Here is a 21,482-nt window from a genome sequence, read left to right on the forward strand (position 1 = left end):
TTTTTTGCATTTTCCTCTACTCAAAGCCAACCTAACCTTCCCTTATTTCTCTAACAATATTTCTAGGTCCGTGTGTTAAGCTATCTTCCCCTCAAAATTAATCTAAAAAGAGATTACTTATGGACTTTCTAAATAGTTTATAAATGAAACATCAGAAACAACAAAATAATTTTTGACTAAAAAAGAGAAGTCTTCACTTTTGATTTTGAAATGTGTTTAGAAAATGCAAGCAATCATCTTTTGGAGCTATCATCTATCTGAGCTATTGGAGCAGGACTAGAGAAGGATCACAAAGATGATCAAAGTAGAGGGAGCACCTCTCTTATGAAGAAAGGTTGAGGGAGCTTGGCTCGTTTAGCTTGCAAAAGCAAAGACACCAGGGAGACTTCGTTGTGGCCTTCCGGTACTTTAAGGGAGCTTATAACCAGGAGGGGAACTGACTTTTTTTACACGGTCTGATAGTGACAGGGGAATTGTTTTAACATACAAGAGGGGAGATTTATGTTCAATGTTTGGAGGAAGTTCGTTACTTGGAGCATAATGAGGTTCTGGAAAAAGCTGCCCAGAAAAGTTTTAGATGCCCCACCCCTTGGCAGCATTCAAGGCCAGGCTGGATAGGGCCTGGGCAGCTTGGTCTAATCCTGCTCATTTCAGGGGGTCAGAACTGGATGGGAGTTTAAGGTCACTTTCAATCTAAGCCATTCTGTGACCCACCCAACGCGAATATCATTGATAACAGTATATTTAGCAAAATGAAACCAAATTCCACCATCATTAAACACTTAATTCTGGTGAATTTCTGAAACCTTAAAAAATAATTGTGCATTTATAAAGTCTTATGAATATTACTTGAAAAATTATAGGAGAAATTACTGACTGTATTCTATTTTAAATCTCCAGTTGCTATTGAGTATTTTATGAACTTGTCTTCAGAAAAAGATGTATGCAATTCCTTAGATCGAAAGGTAAATTTCATGTATTTTTGAAAGCTTTCATTTAAATCAATCCACCTAAGCAGTGTAACTGCTGAGTGAAAGAACTTCCTAGAGGAAGAAAAACGTAAACAACTTTACATCAATAATGTATTTCATGTGCTATTAGTTAAATAATGCTTTCCTCAATTTTTAAGTGTGGTAACAGGTTTATTACAAACTGTATTTATTACATACAAGGCATAAACATGGCAGATACTGTAGAATCTGTTTAAAACACATGCACTGAGTCATCCTGAAGTCAGGAGATGGACATGGCTACTTTTATAACTGGTTGTAGTAGTTTATGATTTACAGGCTCAGAGAAAGTATGATACCAGATTATGTTAAGAGAAAGTGGAAACTGACTTTTATTCTTTTCAGAAATGAGTGCTATCTTAAGAGAAGATTCCATTTTCTGCAACAGCTGACAGCAAGTTTCAAGCAAACAAGCAAAACAAATTCTTACATATAAATACAAGCATTAGGGATAACGTTATCAAAAAACTGTTATTAAAAATATAGAAAAATTCTACCTTAAGCTTCTGATGGTAAAGATCATCCAGCTTTTCTGCTTCTTCTTTCAGTGTTTTCACACTGCTTTTCTTCTCCGCTACCATTGCATTCACCTGAAATGAAAATATGACTTAAGATATAATTCAAAAGGAATTCCTGTAATTCCATGCCATCACAGACAACACATGGTAGCCCTGAAACACTTTGTTAATCCAGGTCTGGCCAAGGAGGCCAAGCTTTCGTCATAGCAGGCTGTATTGGATTTTGTTTGTAGGGGGTTGGCATGAATTTGGGAAGGCACGCAGCCATGACAGCTGACCATGACTGGACAAAAGAGTATTCCATACTATATGCTGTAATGCTTTGTAAGAAAAACTGAGGTAGGAGAACAACAATTCATCTTTAAGCTTCCAAAGTAGCAGCTGTTCAGAGACTGGCAGTGCATTGGTCTGCCTATGGGGGAAGAGGGAGGGAGGCTTACACCATATCTGGTGCATACAATGCCAATAAAACTTTTTTTGCACTATGTGTAAAAGATCTTGCACTGGAAATGAAAGTTCTAGAACAATGGGTTTTGAATTTGCAGCTTTAAGTTTTCAATGCAAGTTATTTATTGTTTAGGAAAGTACTAATATATTTTAGTACTTCAAACTTCAGGTTAGTTTCAACCAAAACATACTGACTTTGTCTAAATAAGAAAAAACATGAAAAAACCTGAGTTTTTGAGAATCCCTGTATTAAGTTCAACACAAAAAAATTAGACCATTAAACATTTGCTGATAACAGCTTGGAGTATTTTTTCATTCTGTTTTTTTTTGTGTGCTCTAAGCTATTTACATGGAAACATGTATGTCAGCATGCTATATGACATGACATTCTTCCCATCCATCCTGAACCCAATATTGCTAAAAGTTTCCCCAATTACTTCTTATCAGTGGTAATCCACTGATTGTAATGGACAACTTATTAAACAAGGCTTTCCAATGTTTATCATCAAATATATCTAACTGCGTAATCTTCAGTGCAGGGAATATATATTATTTCATCCAACAGAAGGGGATCTTAATTCACACAAAAGCTTTTACATTCTAACACAATTAAAGCAATCTTTTCACAACTACCCCTCCAAAAAACCCACACAAATAGCCTGTGTAAAAAAGTCAGATGAATTCAGTAGATAACATTACAGAATCTTAGAACTAACCTTCTTTAACCAAAAAAAACATACCTGTTCCAAAGTGTCCTCCAAACTCATTTTCCGTTGAACAGCTTTCCTAATTTCTTCCTCAGTTTGGTTTACAATCTCCATGAGAGGAGCCTGTTATACACATAGAAGAAAATGTAGCTAATGCAGTTTGTCAGCTTAAACTAAGTTTTTTTTTTTCCTTCTACACTTTTTAACTTAGGCTGCTGTACACACCAATACCAAATTTTCTTCCTGTGCCACAAATGTAATTATGACAATTACAGAAGTTCTCAATGAAGTTTAATGAGGAGTTTCCCCAACATTCCCCAAAAACACTAACATTTTATTATGAGTGGTAGTAGACACTCAGTGTTGATTTTACTTACCTTAATTTGAGTTCTGTATTTGACTAGGCAATTTGGTCCTGCCTCGGGATTAAAATGAATCTCAAAGTCATGCCCTTTAGAATTCTCAGCACTTATTGGAATTAATTTCAGCTTTCGAGCCAGTTTATGATACTCTGCCAGTTGTGTTTCAATCTGCTCAGAGATTAAAAAGGCAACAATCATGGAAAAAATACAACTGAAAAGCTTTGCAAAAAGTATTCATATAGTACTTCAAATAGGTTTCTGAGTTGCTCTGTATGTTCCACAGTAATGGATGTTTTCTGATTCTTTCAGAGCTTACTCTGCAAGATTTCTTAAAGTATATGGGTAAGACTAAATGGTTTCCTCCTGTGGTTTTCCCTCCTGCTGTATTATTTCCTGCATCAGCATTTTGAGCATTAATTGACAGTGGAGGAGAATGAACATGCTTAGAAATAGTACAAATTGACAAAGCAAAAATTAGTCATGTTGATGTGCCTTCTCTCATTGGTTTGGCAGGAAGTATCACACAGTCACACGTCCTAATAACGAACTTGAGTGTAGCTCTAGACATAGCTTATTAAATGCTCTATTTTCTGACACGAGAACCATCTATATGCAAATATAACTAGAAAAACATTGCTTGATATGTGCTTATATTTGTATGGTATGAGGAATTTAATACCAAGTGCAGGAGAAAGCACAACTCTGCTAAACGAAAAGGAGAGAAATAAATGTGTTTTTGTTTATTTCAAATATCTAGCAGAGCAACAGTTTTTAAATCCCACCACCTACAGGGCCACATCTCTTCATTCTACATAAGTGTCTCTTAAACTTTTCTTATAATTTACATGTAAGGTACCAATCTGTCCCTAAACACATGCAGATATTAACTCAAAGCACTAGTCTTGCATTACTTCTTTGCTCTAAAGTACCAACATATCTATTTCAGTCTAGTGTTATTGAAGCTCTCAATGCTGTAGGAGTCAGAGCTTACAGTGGTGCATATTCTAGCCATTCTTGTCACTTTAGTTCTATTAAGATACACTTATGTTGTTGTTAAATCATTTAGAAGAAGTTAGTAATAGCTCAAGTCCCAAGCTTAAAGACACATCATGAATACTGATAGACATCTCTCATTGTGGTAGGGTTTTCACATACCGCCTCTTTATTTCTAGCATATTTTAGCTCTTCATTCCACAGCTGATGTTCTTCTGCTTCGAGTTCCTTAGTTAGCTTATTAATGGTTTGCTGCAACTCATTTCTCTCGTGATTTATTCTCTCAATATCCGCAACCGAGTACTTTTGGTTATCAAAGATATGCTGAAGCCGTGCATTCTCCTGCTTCATCACTTCTACTTCCATTTCTATGTTCACAAAACATTTGTAAAAATGAATGTAAAAATATCAGACTATACTGTTAATGCTCACCTTCCAGTATTTTTTTTTTTAAATGAGTAAATTTCATTTCTCTAGAATATAAGCAGTTATCTGCAAAAAAATTTCCCCATTAGCAATTAATCTTGGACTTTTTTTGTAGCACCATCATACACAAAGTCATTCCTGAAGTTGAGAATTAAAAGTTATTTTTTAAAACTTATTTCTGCCTTCACTAGATATTTATGACTATACAATCAATGAATGTACAGATGTTATAGTTATGAGGTATATCAGAGAGGTTGGCTATATAGTTATTACACCAAAGCAGAAGAGATAGGACACCCAAAGCAGAAGAGATAGGACACTTACCCATATCCTGGGCTCACTTATGAAACTCCAGCAGAGTGGATCTCCAGAAGAGATCCTTCCCCACTGGTGGTCAGTTCTTGAATGGGTTTAGGAGAGGTGGAGCCAGGCTCCACCCCTTCTGGCAGCACAGGTGAATTGCCTTCACCTGTGCTCCCATGGCTGACTCATTGCTCGCCTCAGGTGATCAATCAGAGATTCAGGCTGTGATTCAGCAGTTCCCATACAATGACCAGGGCCACCTTACCTGCTGCCTCAACTTCTTCATTAACACCTTTCATTTTCTGATCAAGGATGGTTGTGTGAGATTCCAGATTAGCCAAATAAGCCTGGTATTTCTGAACATCTGCTTGAAAAGAAGATCTCAGCTTTCGTAGTGATACTAAACGATCCTAGTAAATGAATGCAAAGAACAATCACTGAAGCATTAATCTAAAATAATTATCCTCCTTCCAGACAAGGTGGTAGATCACAGTCAGTATCAATAGTATAAATACACAAGTAAAAAAAAAGTTCATAATTCTCTGTAACAGCTGACACAAGTTAGTCTTTAGAATAGCAGAAGAGGCTGAAAACATGGTTCGTAGCTTAATTCTTAATTAAGTTATTCTTATTTCAGAAAGCCACTTTCTGAAATAAAATGCTTCTCCAGAAATACATGTTTATTGTTTGCTACCACTGAATCCTGTGCTCTCATCCACTGAAAAGTTCTCATACTGACATCTTTGGGAAAGATAGCACTGAAGTTCAGATAAACTGTCTGAAGTATATTATTAATATTTCAGTCAGTACAAAATCTTATTTGAAAAATATCTGTGCAATATTAAACAAATAGTGACTCCATAGTAAAAGCATTCCACTACAACAGCATAGAGTCTGCAATAACCAAGTGAAATTAGAATACTGTAAATCATTAAAGAGATGAAAATTCAACAACTGAAAGTTCAAACCCCTTGTACACACAAGGACAGACAGAGTTTACTAACCGGCTCGCTTTCCCTTTCTTTTTCTAGTCTTGCAATTTCTTCATGAAGTCTTTTGTTTTCTGCTGCTAAGCCTTCTATTTTGAATTCATCTACATTAAATATATCCTCTAGTGTAGGAAAGAAGAAAGAATGGGGTTATAAATCAATCTCCATTGTTTGTCACCACCTATTCAGAAAATCTGAGTAGTTGCCTTACCATTAGCATAATGAATACCTGTTACCAAACGTATTGTTTTAATCTGAAAACAAAAACAAACCTACCTAAAAGCTATAATTACAAAATAAATAGGGAAAAAAAACAGGACAAAACAAACAGTTTTGCTGTCACATAAGAAAAATAATTCCTGTAATGTTAGATTCCAGTCTTGTAAGACACACACCACAGGATAGTTGTTGTTAGATAAGTTTCCTCTGTTTAAGCTTCCTAAGTTGTCTTATTTGAATACTCCTTTCCTCATCACAAGCTTTCTTGCATGTTGAAGTTTCGCTTACTTCCCTCAGTCTTTTCCAAACAAAGGTATAAACAGTTTTTTTTCCTACAAATATCTGGTAACCGTCTCATAATATATGTCTCTTTTCCAGTTGATGGATCCTGCTGGCAACGAGTGTGTCCTTAGTCTGTTTTCATAGGAGAGCTTTGAAAGTGAGAATTATTTTTCCCTACTTGTTCTCATATACTGCTTATGTTTCCTTAAGTGATGAAACATTAAAAATTTTCCAGCTCATTGAAACTAAACACAGGTGCATGCTGAAGCATATATGGAAATCCTCAAAACAGAGTTTGGAACTTTTACTGCTTTCAAAAAGTTTCTCAGAATTATATAGGGTGGGAAAAAAACCCACTAAAGTTAATCTAGTCCAACTGTCAACCCATCACCACCATGCCCACTGACCCTCAGTGTCACATCTCTATGTTTCTTGCGTACCTCCAGAGATGGTGATTCCACCACCTCTGCCTGGGCAGCCTGTGCCACTGCCTCACTGTTCTTTCTGAGACAAGCAATACCCAACCTGAACAGCAGCTGAACTTTCTTGATCTTCAGATGAGCAGACAGTTGCGATTTATTTATTTACTTTTTAAAAATACTTTGTCAGACAGAAACAAGAGTATTTGTGCAGATGGAATTTGCACCTGAGGAGCTGCTTTTCTATTACAAAAGCATTGAAAACAGTACAGTTACACGTGTAGATCTGACAGCAGAGCATGACCCATCTGCCTGTATTGTTAACAGCACATGAAAAGAGAATCAAGTCAGTACAATTGAGGTACTTGGGAATTCCACATTTCCTTATCTTAGATCACTTTTGCTTGAAAGTTGAGCAAACCTAATGCTACGGGAAAATAGCCTAATAACAAAATCAAATACTTCATTAAAACACAAGAACTTACTTAATTTTGACTGCACTTCTGCATCCAATTCTTCGTAAGTATCTCCCCCTTTCATGAAGTGCTCATAGCACTTTACAATGTAGTCCATGAAAAGCTGAGAACAATTTCAATAGATTCCATGAAGGCTCAAAGAGTTGTAAATAGCTCATCTAAATATACTCAACTAATGGAATTAAACAACTGATACAATAAATATATCTGGTTTGGCTGTACTTCTTTTTGTAGGAGTTAACTTTTTTTTTTTTTTATTATTTCATTAAACATAAAGTCAGAAGATGATATCAGGGCAGAAGAAGATATCTAGAATTTACATAATTAACAAAATTCTACAGACACTCCATACATTTTCCTGGGATACTGATAAAAGATAGTAGATAGAATATTTAATAATTGTCTTGAAACACCTGATACTCTGAAGCTACATAATATAAATGGTAGCTCTGTTTAACATGCCTTTTAAGTAAACATGAACTTTATACTCCAGATATGAATATTTTAGAGAATTACTTCTACAATTAGATGAAGGTTACTCAAAAATAATTTGCTGGAGATATTCTTTCAAAATTTTTTTTTTTTTTAAACTTAAGTACACTGGCAGAATATAGCCCCTTCCAAAATATCAGCTGTGAATTGAGACAGAATAAAACACAAATGATACAAGTAATAGATAATAAAACAGAAAACAAGCAAGGTGCTTGAGATGCATCTTAAAAATTTAAATATTAACACCAATTTTAAACTGAATAAATATGAATGGGAGTCACATTTATAATTTATTTTACAATCTTTACACTGTACTGCTGTTAACTGTAGAAGACTCAAGTACTAAAATATACCTGAGATCCTACTAAGACTATGAACAAACAGCATAAAGAGTCCTTTCTTCGCAAAGGAGAACATAACAATAGCAACTAGGAGAAGGCAGCATTTGAGTTTAATACCCAGCCTCAACTGGTCAGGATGTCTGCTCAGGAAACTAGTTGATAAAGCTCTTTATATAATGCCATATTTCCTAGAGAACTCTGTAAATATTAAACTGAACAGAATATACAAATATAGTCCAGTTCAATTTATTCTATCATATTTAGACTGTTTTCTTACAGCATATGGCAAAATTCAGTTGAACAGTTCTGATAATATTCACTTTTTCATAGTACCTTGTTATGTACAATTCCATCATCAGTTTCTCCTCCCCAGTTCTGCCCATCGTCAAATGAAGATGGATTTTCCCTCATGGCAGCATACAACTGAAAGGCACAAGTATACATACATAGAACAAGCGTGAAGACCTCCATTAATCCTGCTGGTCAAGATTCTCAGAGGATATGGTTGGCCTTCTGGGCTGAAAGCACACGTTACCAGCTTGTTTTGAATCTTTCATCAACCAATAACTCCAAATTCTTCTCCTCAGGGCTGCTCTCAAGCCATTTTCCACTCAACCTGCATGTATGCTTGGGATTGCCCCAACCTAGGTGCAAGACCTTGCACTTGGCCTTGTTGAAACTTCACGAGATTGGCATGGGCCCACCTCTCAAGCCTGTCCAGGTCCCCCTGAAGAATCCCATTCTTCTAGTGTGTCAACTGCACCAGTTTTTTTTCTCTTACAGAAATTTATCCAGTAAAAATAATTTTTAAATCATAATATAACATTAAAAACTCAATTTAAATTCACTAAAAGTAGTAGCTAGCTCCCAAGAGGCAAGTAAGAATACCCGCCTTTTCCTTCACATATAAAATAAAGGAAACTTTAAAAACACCATTAAGACATCTGTAACTAAAATTCCAGTTTGAAATGTGGAAATATTTGGTTTAAAGAACTCAGATGCTACCTTGAAACAGTCAGTTAACCAAATCAAAGCTGCCACAATCTGAGGCCAGGTGTGTGGTGCTCCAACTGTGTACATGGAGCTTTTTGACAGAGGAAAAGGGTACCTACAAGAGAAAACATATTTTTAAATGCTGTGCAAAATGAGCAAGTTTTTACATTAAGATCAAGCCACAGAAGGAAGAACAAATTCAATTGTGCTTTACACTGTATGTTGAGAGGAGAAAAGGAGAGAATAGAGTCCTGCGGCATGAGAACTATTATCATGGGTTTCCTATTATGTAATTCAGGAAACTGGCTTTTTTTTTTTTTTTTGCATATGTAAAGATTAGGAACAATTAAGCCCTCTTAAAAAAAAAGCGTGAATTATTACTTTATGTACTCCTTAGTCCTTTCCTACTCAACTTTCTACCTTGCTCTGGGTCTTGGTAGCAAGTCACTTCAGGTCAGATTGTCTTTCTTCTGAAAGATCTACATGAGGAAAGATGGGCAATGCAGTATTAGGGAAAAAGCGTGGGTAGTCTGTGAGCATGAGGTTCACGATGATACAAAGACCTCAAAGAAGTCAGCAAACACAAAGGAGGCAGTAATAGTCTAGTGGATGCTTACTCCACTAGATGGTCAACCATGATAGATTTCTATCATGACAACAGAAACTGAGAGGCAGAAGTCCTGTTCATATAGAGCAAGTTTCCTTCTTGGGTCAAATGCACATTGAACACAGAAAAGTGGCTGACAATCAGCTTAGAGTCATGTAGTTATAGAATAGGCAATCTTTAGAAAAAAACTACATAGATGTATTAATATTCTAAATATGGATCACGTATCTATACTTCTAACTAAAGACATACTGACAGTCTGCTACAAACCAAAGAACAGAACTGCATTTTTTATTGCATCTTTAGACTGGCAGATGTACCAGGTTATTTTAATAACATAGAATCCACATAACGACATCACTGCTCATAAACTACTCAACTTGAGGATTTTTAAAAAATGAGAATTAGAATATGGATGTTTTACTTCAAAAGACTTCTTAAAGTCACATCTGAAAGTAAATGCTTTTTGATCAAGGATTGCAGTCTTGGTGGGACAGAGTAAAGCTTCTGGAGAACAAGTTCCTTTTCAATATTTCAGTGAGGTCAGCAGTTTCTATATTGTAGATTTAAACAGAATTTTAGTGAAATACTGAGAAGTGAACATGTACATATGTAAGGAACCCTCACGCTCTGACCCCGTCATGGGCTCAAATCTACCGAATCACTTTTCTACAAGACTGAAAATGCACAACTAACAAGTTGTGTTTTTTTTCCTTTCTTGGAAAGTGCTGGAGCACTGATTAGTCCAAATGCTTACAGCACTAAATAAAATTAGATACAAAACACTCACAACTTAGTGGGTATTTTTTTTTACCTTCAGCAGTCATTATTGTTTCTGCTTCCTGCTTTAAATGGGAAGTGAGAGAAGTTACAGAAAAATAATGACTTTCAATGAACAGAAGGCAACAATCTGGAATTCTTTTTAGTGCTTGGAATTAAATAGAATGAGCCAGAAGAGGCTGTCAGAAGCAATAAGTTAATATAAAAAATTGCAATTTTCATTTAGTAAAAGTGGCCTTTCAAAGTCTAATAGAAATAATTACTTAGATTTTAAGTTACAAAGCAAGCTTCCAAGAGTTTATAGTTCTGCAAATTCAAAGAAAAAAATGCATAGTCAAGTCTGGAAACAAGTGAGTAAACTCAAAAAAAAGCAAAGCAATCAGAACATCAAAGTTTCAGTCAAATCTGAATAAAGAAGTCTGCTCATTCTCCCTCGTTTTTATACAGAATCCTTAGATTTGTGATTTCTGGCTTTACTGCAGCTGTTCAGCACAATTCATTAATAAGGATCTTACCCAAGCTCTTTGAAAACTCGGGGAATTTCCTCTTCAAATTTTGAGTCAGGCAATTCATAGGAAGGGCAGAGAAATCCATAGATAAAAGTGAAGATTTTTACAAAGTCTTTTACAGATGGAGACTGTAGTGATTTTACGGTGACATTATGGGCGTAACCATTCTCAACAAGAAACTGGGAAAGAGAAATATACATATTAAATGGCATGCTTGTCAACAAAATCTATAGTTGAAACTATCAAAAAACAAATATTTTGAGTAGTACTTTTATTGCCTAATAAACAATTTTGTAAAATAAGTGAATGAGTTACCTCACAAAGCTGTTTGATACACTGTTGGATGAACGCCTTGTCATGAAGTGGCCTGGGATCCTTGATCTTTTCTGTACCAAACATACCATACTGACTGTTGCGTGAACCTCCAGCCCCACTAGTTCTAAGAACAAGAAATAAATACATTTTTTGTGACAATACACATATACAGAGTTCTTGGTTACATACAAATCCTTATATTTGCTGGTTTCATGGTTTTTTTTGCATATGTCATGCAAAGGGGTAAACTGAAGGCTATTCTCTAAGTACAAAGATTAAATAACAACATCTAGCCGTAGAAGTTGTGATGACCACATAAAACAGAGGGATTACTACATCTTAGGTGAATATTTTCTTCAGTTTATTGAAATAAAGTTTCACAGAGCAGAAAAAAAAAGGAAGATAAGCAAAGGTTGAAGAAACCAACAATGTAAGTTGTTGAAACTGAAGATTGAAATACTCAAGGAACATTTAGAAGAAAAGCAGAACTCTGCAAATGAAATGAAAGAAGCTACCTGCAGACATCAAAACACAGAAAACTGTCAACTAAGATGATATGATTTTGTAAGGTTTTCATCGTACAGGGAAAAAGAAACTAAGGCAGAGAATAATGCTGATATGATTCCAATTTTGCAAGATTACTACCTGATTTAATCGTAAGCTAGCATTTTTTGTTTTTTCTCATTTTTTTTCTCTGAATTGAAAAGACAAAATAGAGGTAGGAAGTCAGACTAGTATTGTTAGAAAGCTTTATCAATATCTGCTAATGAAAACATCTCGCAGGTCTGTATTGAGGGGGACTGTTCTTCCTTAAACAGGCCAATGTCTTGGGCAGCTCTTAAGCACTGCAGTGCGTGTTTCTCCTCTTGTTCTTCTCCTCTTCCCAAGAGGAAGAACAGCTATTTAAGCAGATCCTGCTCCACAGCATTGTTATTTAGTGAGCAGAGTGTAGGAAGGCAGACCTGAATGCCTAAGGCCCTCAGATCCATTTTTCCCCATAATGAAAATGTAGCAAGGAAGTAAAACCGTAAAATGCTATGAGATTGTTTTAATTTACAGCGCATTGATCTCAAGCTATCAATACCTCTTCCCAAAAAAGCTGACTTTTCTTTCTGAAGTTGCAGACGTAGTTTTGCTCATGCTCAGCTTTCCAAACGTTCCTCTGTCCTTCCTGAGAGATAGGGAGAAGGATTCAAATGACTATTTCTACCGTTTCATCTTTTGCTCACATAAGAAAGGTATAAACACATTAATTAAAGTCTAACCACATTCAGGACAGCAGTATCTTAGAAGCATCAGCTGATTTTAATGCATTATTTATCCAGTAGTAAAGCTATTTCTGTCAGTTTTATAAGCATACATTTTATAGACCAAGTACCCAGCCACCACCCAACCACCTTGCAAATATGCAAGAAAAAAACCATTATAATTTGAGATGTGTCACAGACACATAAGTGAAGTTTTAGATTTCATAGAATCATATCATAGGGTTGAAAAGGACTGGGTTGAGAAGGGCTACAATGATCATCTAGTTTCAACCCTCTGCTATGTGCAGGGTTGCCAACCATCAGACCAGGCTGCCCAGAGCCACAACCAGCCTGGATTTCAAATTATATGCCGACCATACTGCATAAACACATAGATGACAGAGATTGATCATTTAAAGGTCTTTAGAAAAAAAAAAAAGCAAAAACAAACAAACAAAAAACCCCAAACTAACAACAAAAAGTATTTTTGATAAATATAGTTTTAAATTCATATTTACTCAACCAGTAAGTTAAGCTAGAGTTTTTTTTTTTAATTATTTTTATTTTTTGTGCAGAACGTGAGCACTTGTACAGAAGTCTTTGGCTGCAGAGGGTTTTCTTCTTACTGCTCCCATCTTTTTCAGATGCTACTCACTGCAGTAAAACCACTGAGGCTGAGGTTTACGCACACGTTGTTAGCGATGTGACCATCGCCACTTACATTTGAGGCGTTTGAAGACCCATCTTGTTGCTGTCCTGCACTCTCAGCACCATCGTAGACTGCCGACCGCTACTCCCAGAAGTGGTTGAGCTTCGCCTCATTGCGACCGAGCTGTAAATCGGAGTCTGCCGATATTAGGAAATCCAGGCTCTGAGAGTATTTGTGTTTTTGAAGTACGCGATGACTTTCTAAGGGGTGAAAAGACACAAGTTTTACATCAGGCCGACGATCATGTGACAGAAGAGACAGAGCAATCAGCGAAGAGGCGAAGCACCCAGCACGTCGCCTATCAATCCCCTTCTCGGCCGCTACCTGGAACCTACTTATCAGCTGCGCCTATGGCTGCCTCACCAACACCGTCGAAGGAGAACCGCCGCGCCGCCCCTCAGCCACCCGTTACCGTTAGCGGCGCTGAATCCTTCCTCCTGATTTCAAATCCGCCCGCCCGTTACGTCACGCACTGCGCCGCAGAGCGCGACGTCACAGCAGAGAGACGGCAGCTGAGGGATGTGGGAGTTGGGGGCGTCGCCGCTTCCGCCGGCTCAGCCTCTCGCGCTCTGTCTGGCCTGCTGCCGTACAACAAGATGGCGGCGCTCGCTGCCGGCTGAGCGGCGTCGGTGAGTGAAAGAGCGAGAGAGCCTCTGGGCTACGGAGCGCTGAGGGATCTGCCCCGTTAGGAGTGAGAGACGCGCGGTCTTGGGGCTTTGCAGAGGGTTCCTGAGAGTGAGCGTGGGGAGAGAGCGGCCCAAAAGGAGTGCTTCATCGTGCTAGGCTGTTCCCTGCCTGTAACGGGTTTCTCTCCTGATAGCGAGCGCCCAGAGGGCAATAAGTGTGACGAACGGTTGAGGTCCCGGGTTCGTTCAATAGAGGAGCTGAGGGGACGCCTGATGGCGATGCAGCTCCTCACAGGGAGCGGAGGGGCTGCGCTGGGCTCTGCTCTGTGTGACAGCGACAGGGCCCGAGGGAACGGCATGGAGCTGTGCCAGGGGAGGGCAGCTGGGGGTTCGGGACAGGTGCTGCACCACAGGGCGGTGGGCACGGTCCCAAGTTTCTGAAATTCAAGGAGCGTTTGGATAATGCTCTCAGACACAAGTTTTGAATTCTTGTGTGGTGCAGTGTGGAGTTGGGCATAGGATAGGACTCGATGATCCTTGTGGGTCCCTTCCAACTCAGGGTATTCTATCATCTTATGTGACTGGAAGACCATAAGGCTCTGAAATAGAAAGGTTTGGGTTGGAAGAAATCTTAAAGCCCACCCAGTCCCAACCTCCTATCATGGGCAGGGCTGCCACCCTCCAGCTCAGCTGCCCAGCACCCCATTCAACCTGGTCTTGAGCACTTCCAGAAATGGGGCACCACAGCTTCTCTGGGCAGACTGCTCTAGTCTGGTGCCTCACCGCCCTCTGAGTGAAGAATTTCCTCTTAACATCTAACCTAAATCTCCTCTCCTTTAGCTTAAAACATTCCCCCTTGCCCTGTTGCTAGCAGACCACGTAAAAAGTCCGTTGCTCTCCTGTTTATGACCTGCCCTCAAGTACTGTAAGGCTGCAATGAGGTCTCCCTGGAGACTTCTCCAAGCTGAATAAGCCCAATTTCCTCAGCCTTTCTTCATAAGAGAGGTGCTCCAACCCCTTGATGATCTTTGTGGTCCTCCTCTGGACCTGCTCCAACAGCTCAACATCCTTGTGCTGGGGGCCTGGGCTTTGACACAGTACTCCAGGCAGAGTAGGGGCAGAGTAGAGGATTGTCCCCCTCCAGCTCCCTGCTTGCCACCCCTCTTTTGATGCAGCCCAGGACGCAGTTGGCCTTCTGGGCTGCAAGATGATATCCATCTTTTTATCCACGTGAGCTCCCAAGTCCTCCTCTGCAGGGCTGCTCTCAATGAATTCTTCTCCCAGTCTGTACACATATGTGGGATTGCCCCAATGCATATCTGGGATTGCCACATCTCAGTTTACTTCATAGAAGGCCAGATTGCTCAACTCATTTTCTGTGACAAACTAGGATGTGATCGAGAAATACATGATAATGTGATGGCTTTCTTCAGGAGTGCATAAAACCTACTTATGTTTTTGCTACTGAATCCTGTGTTATGGAGTGTTACAGTATATAATTGCTAACTTTTAAAAAGAGGGCTTTTAGAATAAATAATACCATGCAACATGATGTTATATAGAAAGCTATTTTAAAAAATTAAATGAACAAACAAACAAACAAACAAAAAACAACAAACCCATACCATAAAAAACTGAGTTAGGTTTCAAACAGAGGTCCTAATAGTGAAACCAGTGTAAGTCAAGAATTTTCTGTGGTGTGTCCGTGGACACAGGGAAATATCTATCACAAAACGGTGTTACTTTATGAAACAGTAGTGAGAAGTAATTCTTAAATAAGTATATTACTCCAACAGGAGGAATTTGCTTCAGGAAGCCTGTGTTATTATCTGCTACAGTTTCAGGAAGTTGATTTTTCTCCCTAAAGAGGGGACCTATGATGTCTGTGGTACATCAACTGACAGCAGGGTGGCTTCTGGACCATCTGTCTTTCATCAACCAGTGTGGCTATGAGATCTGTGACTCCCTTGCATACACTGGTGATGTCACCACCAGTCTTTCTGTCAGTTCTACTAATGACCATCCTACTTCTTCATTTGCTACCACCTCTTCAAGTGATGGTCCCGGTGATGCTGTAGAAACAGAAGGTAAAACAGCAAGAACAAGATATGTATTTCGGGAAGAATTCTTTCACATTTCTAAGGCCCATATAGCTGCAGCTCCTGAGGAACAGCTGTTGCAGGGAAGCCCTGAGTTGAGTATCACAGAAATGAAGGCCAGCAGCAGAGCAGAACACCAAGAAGGAACTAAATGTGGTGTCAAGGATTCCGTTGCTGGTGCTAAGAAGGTATGTTCTCCACAGTGTAGTAGCCTATGGTCATCCTCAGGTAAATAATCTGCCATTAACACTATTTCTGCTTTCTGAAGTCACATAGGAGAGCAGATTTTTCACAATAGATTTCAAAATGTAAGCACTCATAATGTTATTCTGGAGTCTCTTCTGTCAGTAGCTTCCATCCTGTGACTCAAAAGCAATTGGTTTCTTGTGAAATCTTTTGGTGTTTGCTGTGGCATTGGGCTTGAGTTAAACTGTGATAGCTGTCATGGTTGTCCAGATTAACATGGAAAGAAGAACAGTTTGAATTTACTTTCTATATATAGACTGTACAGTACTGTTTATTACAGTCCTGAAACAACAAACAACTGGAAAATGTTACAGGTCTAAACTAACAAATCTAACCTTTGAAGACCTACTTGTTTTTCTCCTGCTACTGCACTTGGCAACTGAACAAACACTTTCTAGTATAGACCTAAAGGAGGCCCGAATGTGAACGGTGTCATGTGCTAGGTAATGTTAGATCTCTGTGCTATGAATAATAATATAACGTAGCTTTGCCACGCCACCTCCAGCAGCCTAAGTATTTTGTGATCGTATTTTTGCTTACTGGCTTCATACTTGTAATAGAAAGGAATAGATAGGAAGTTTCTTCCGGTTTTAGAAGAGTTGATTTGTAATTTAGGTATGTTTGAGTATTTATTTTTTTGTTTTTATTATGGAATAATGTTTCCTTTTTTTTTTTTTCTTACCCTGTTTGCTCCTTCTACAGAAGCGTAAAAGAAAATGTGTATTCAACCAAGGTGAACTGGATGCTTTGGAATACCATACTAAGGTAAGTTTGAATAGAAGAATTTTGCAAGTATGTGATACTTAATTTTGAGCTATGTGTGGAGTACAAAACACAGCTGTAAGTAAGTTCTCTTCTTGTACCTTGTTCCACTAATGGGAAAGTCATCTCTCCAGTGCATACTGAGAATAACTTCTATGTAGATATATGTGAAAACAAACTACATGTCCAGCTGGCTTTCAAGTAGCTGGAAGCCTTGTTCACAGAACATCATGTAGGGATGAGTTGAATGTTAGTTGAGCAGGAAATGTTTATTTTGAAATAAACAACATAAATTGTTCTGTAGATCAGTTCATTTTTAATGTATCAGGATACTCAGCTGAAGTTATTATAGGCTTCTCTGATCAAAAGTGCTCCAAGATGCCTCATTTCTGCTGAGAAAAGAGTTATTCCTGTTAGAATGCTTTACATTATGATAATCATACCAAAGCATTAAGAATGGATTGGAATTTGAGTTCTTGTTGGAGCTCATCTTAGTGATGTACTGGTGAAACTGCTACCACTGAAGTGTACTAGTAAATCTTAAAAAGATAATCTGTGAATAATATTTTATGTATGCTTATGCTTTCCTACATAGAAATGTGAATCTAACAAGGACCTACGTTGCTTGCTTTTATCTGCCTAATGGACCAATCATTGGGCTTTTTGTTTAATTCTATTCCTCTTAAGACTATACTTAAAGAAATATTTTTCTTCCTTTACGCAATAATGATTTTGTAGTAAATGTGCAGTTTGTTATGTTACAGTGTAGGGGTCCCATAGGTATTGTTCTGAATAAACTATGGATGTGAAGAAATGCCTTAAATGAGAGAACTTTGAAGTTCAACATCAAACACGGGTTTATGAGTGAAAATATTTAAGTTAATACACAATTTCTTCAGATATCTCAAGGGTTGTGCTACTATAGAAATGATTTTTAAAAGAATACATTCAGGATTTTTTGGTATTTTGTAAGAGAGTGTTTAAAAAAAAAACAAACAACCAACAACCAGACATCTTGTTGAGCATTCCTTTTTCAGGAGCTTTAGAAACAATAATAAGTATTTGAAACCTGTGTTAGAAACTACAGAATCTGGCTATAAAGCTGTTCTAAATGAGTAAAAATTCTTCACTGATAGATAAACCTCGTAAAGGCTCGATGATTTGAGAGTTAATTAAGTAGGTCTCTGTGTTCTGTATAGAGAATATTGCTGAAGAAATGAGTGTCCATACAGATCCAAGAATCTTGGCATTGTTATTTGAGAAATGTGTTATTTTAAAAAATTGCAGAACCAGTTTTTAATAATGTAATTTGGTTTACATGCATATGTGATATTGACTTTGAAAGCAAATTAAAACATACTGGTTTCAGATCCAGGTATATACTCAATCAAAATTATGCTTGTAGACTTTAAGTTAAACTTCAAGTTAAGTGTTGACATTGCCTTGAAATTTTTTGTTTAGATCAATAATATTCTGCCACAATTGTCTGTGAAAACTTTTATTCAGCAATCTGCTTTTCTCTAGACTTCTGGCTGTTGCCACTTTGCCAAAAGAAAACAAATTAAAAAACCCCACCATACGTTAGCATGCCCTCATTATTATGCACAAATAGCTCCTCAAGTGATGGTTTTGGTGTTTGGCAAGGATTCTTTTCCCACTGCAGACTGAAGATGTTTTGATTTCTGTTTCATTTCCTGATGATACTATGCATATACTCAAAAGATTATTTCTCACTCTTTTTGTTTTGTTTTGTTTTTCTTCTCCTCTTTATGATGATACAGATCAGAAAATTCATTTGGGAAGGCACTTTGTGTTTAGTCCAAGAGGGACTCAAAAGTGGTTTTCTTCATCATGCTGCTGCAGCACCCAGTTGTGGGAAGAACGTTGTTCTTGGACGCATTGACTGTGGGTTGGCTGAATTATGTGAAATGGCAAAGCAATTTCCAGCTGTAAATGATGGTGATCATCAAGCTGTGAATGTGCTAGATGATGAAACCACCACACTAGAGCATGACCTGCTTTCATGTGTTACAGAGAACAACTCAAACTGTGCAAAGATAGTTGTATTAATGGGACAGAAGTACTTGGTGCCACCGAAGAGCAGTTTCCTTTTATCTGATATTTCATGTTTACAACCTCTGCTGAACTGTAAGTATCTTTAGTCTATCCCTTCTTTAGAATAGGGATAGACTATCCCCTATCTTAAGAATCTATCCCTTCTTTCCTGCCTTAGAAGGCAGGTTAATGTCAAGATAACTAAGGACTCGGTGAACTGTTTTCTAACATAGAGCATCATGCTGATGATGCTACTGCAAGCTTTCTAAGTGGCATTAGTAACTTTGTGCAGGTAGGTGAAGGTTTTCAAAGGAATCCTCAGTGAAGTTAGGAGTGCATGTCATGGAGAGGCTCCAAGAGACTCCAATAAAAATCTCAGCCATTGTATTCTTACATGAAACACAGAATGCAGCAGTTGTTAAGCATATTCTGAGCCATGGTGGATCTAGAAGTCAAGTAAATGCATTGAATTGGAAATAAACTATAATATATAATGGTTTGGGTTGGAGGAGACACTAGAGACCGTCCATTTCCAACCCCCTACTATGGTCAGGATTGCTACCCAGCAGCTCAGCTGCCCAAGGCCCCATCTAACCTGGCTTCCAGGGATGGGGCACCCACAGCTTCTCTGTCAGTCTGTTCCAGTGCCTCACCACCCTCTGAGTAAAGAATTTCTTCCTAATACGTAATCTAAATCTCCCCTATTTAGTTTAAAGCCATTCCTCTGTGTCTTATCACTACACTCTCTAATAGAGTCCATCTTCAGCTTTCTTTTAGGCCACCTAAAGGTACTGGTAGGCTGCAAAGCCTTCTCCATGCTAAAAAACCCCAGCTCCCTCAGTCTTTCTTCACAGGAGAGGTGATCCAGCTGCTAAATGAGAAGTATTTCTTGCTGGCTAGGGTCAGTCCATTGTGAGGACAACACCTCCAGTGTTAATAAAGGAATAAGATCTAAAGGACATTAAATGTTAAATTGTTGTTCTTGCTGGCTGTTTAAACAATTAGTATCAGGCTCAATAAAGGAAGGAGTATGTTCTCTGGGAAAAATAACATTAGAGAGTCCGTCTTTTTTCATAGTTGTGTTCTATATCTTCTCCCATTAACATAAACCCAACTTCCATTATGAAAACTGCTTCATTTCCCTTCCTATTGCCCACTAATTTCCATTTCTTACCCAGTGTAAGAGCTACTAGAGCTTAGCTCTGTCTGCTAACCTTTAGTAGTGTAAAACACAGTTTTCCAGGACTGGCTCATAGCTCTGCATGTACAAATTGGCCTGCTGAAAGATCAAACAGGACGGAAAACTGCAAGGGTTCAAGGGTGCAGCCTTTCTCTCAGCTGGGTGCCTTATTACACAGCTTCTTTCAGGAAGCTTGGAGAAATTTTAATGTCTTGGAGACTGGCGCTGTATGAGGTTTTTGTTTTAAATTCCACAAGAGATTTGACATTTCTTGGAGGTATTGAATCCAGCACAAGTCACACAAGCAATCCTTTTCTTAGGTAATCAGGCTAGGGATCTGAGAAGTATATGATTATCTCAAGTACTTAAACTTTTGTTTCATTATTTGGGGAAAAAAAAAAAAGAACACTTGCAGTTTTGCTGCCTAGTTAGCTTTTCAAATATTGTCTGCATTTAGGTAGCTAAGCCTTTATCAATTTTAACTAGTATTTTTTTTTTTTAAATGAATTTACTGGTTTCTTTACTAATTTAGTTTTGTGTAATTTCTTTTCCCAGACAAGAAGAAATATGATGTAATTGTGATCGATCCACCATGGGAGAACAAATCTGTTAAAAGGAGTAACAGGTGAGCTTTATTGTAAAATTATTTTGTCATCTCTGTTTACAATGGGTAATTTACATTTTAATTTACTGTTGCAATCCAAGACTGAAGTAACCACAGTTGTAGCTTAAGCTAGCAAATACTTTGATGCATGCCAAAGTCTGAAAGTTCAACCCTAAAATTGTCTCAGGAATTTCAGTAAAATGACTTGGAAACTTTTAATACAAAATATTTGCAAGGCTATATCTTAAATTAAATTTAGAGAAGAGAAGGCTCTGGGGAGACCTCATTGTGGCCTTCCAATATTTGAAAGGAGTGTATAAACAGGAGGGAGAATGACTGTTTACAGGGATGGATAGTGATAGAACAAAGGGAGATGGTTTTAAACTGAGACAAAGGAGATTTAAGTTAGATGCTGGGAGGAATTTTTTCACACGGAGAGTGGTGATGCACTGGAACAGGTTGCCTCAGGAGGTTTCAAGGCCAGGCTGGATATGGCTCTGGGCAGCCTGGTCTGATTGTTGACCCTGCACATAGCAGGGGGGTTGACACTAGATGGTCATAGTGGTTCTTCTCAACCCAGGTCATTCTATGAGAAAGGTCATTAGAGAAAGAATGTTATTTTTCTGTACTTCTAGGGAAGGCTTGAAGTTAACTGTTTTGTATGGCCCAGATCATGCAGATACTCATTTGAACTTAATAGTTATTATTAATACTACATAAAGTTAGATAAAATATTTCTAGGGCTGAGGTCCAATTAAGAAGTTTT

The 21,482-nt window shown here is 38.0% G+C and overlaps 2 protein-coding genes across 5 annotated transcripts; one reads left to right on the forward strand and one right to left on the reverse strand.

The window, feature by feature from the left end:
* Nucleotides 1-13,641, reverse strand: NDC80 (NDC80 kinetochore complex component). 4 transcript variants are annotated; one of them, XM_010708720.3, is made up of 14 exons: nucleotides 13,557-13,641; nucleotides 13,157-13,344; nucleotides 12,273-12,359; nucleotides 11,189-11,312; nucleotides 10,880-11,052; nucleotides 8,990-9,092; nucleotides 8,318-8,407; nucleotides 7,161-7,254; nucleotides 5,771-5,877; nucleotides 5,032-5,176; nucleotides 4,200-4,405; nucleotides 3,060-3,212; nucleotides 2,716-2,805; nucleotides 1-1,600 (listed from the first exon to the last, which is right to left on the reverse strand). In XM_010708720.3, exons 2-14 carry the CDS (start codon nucleotides 13,255-13,257, stop codon nucleotides 1,412-1,414), a joined length of 1,662 nt encoding a protein of 553 aa, XP_010707022.1. In that variant the 5' UTR covers nucleotides 13,258-13,344; nucleotides 13,557-13,641; the 3' UTR covers nucleotides 1-1,411. The 4 variants fall into 4 exon arrangements, with proteins under 4 accessions (XP_010707022.1, XP_010707023.1, XP_010707018.1 ...); XM_010708721.3 differs by having other exon boundaries at nucleotides 13,508-13,592; XM_010708716.3 differs by having other exon boundaries at nucleotides 13,480-13,584.
* Nucleotides 13,642-13,682: 41 nt separating this feature from the next.
* Nucleotides 13,683-20,757, forward strand: LOC100547828 (N(6)-adenine-specific DNA methyltransferase METTL4-like). The gene is made up of 5 exons (XM_010708722.3): nucleotides 13,683-13,773; nucleotides 15,567-16,057; nucleotides 16,818-16,880; nucleotides 18,659-19,025; nucleotides 20,668-20,757. The coding sequence occupies exons 2-5, from the start codon at nucleotides 15,647-15,649 to the stop codon at nucleotides 20,739-20,741; spliced, it is 915 nt and encodes a 304-aa protein (XP_010707024.1). The 5' UTR covers nucleotides 13,683-13,773; nucleotides 15,567-15,646; the 3' UTR covers nucleotides 20,742-20,757.
* The last annotated feature ends 725 nt before the right edge of the window (nucleotides 20,758-21,482 follow it).

This window comes from Meleagris gallopavo, chromosome 3 (genome assembly GCF_000146605.3).
Source record: "Meleagris gallopavo isolate NT-WF06-2002-E0010 breed Aviagen turkey brand Nicholas breeding stock chromosome 3, Turkey_5.1, whole genome shotgun sequence".
In the NCBI taxonomy this organism is placed as follows: Eukaryota; Metazoa; Chordata; class Aves; order Galliformes; family Phasianidae; genus Meleagris; species Meleagris gallopavo.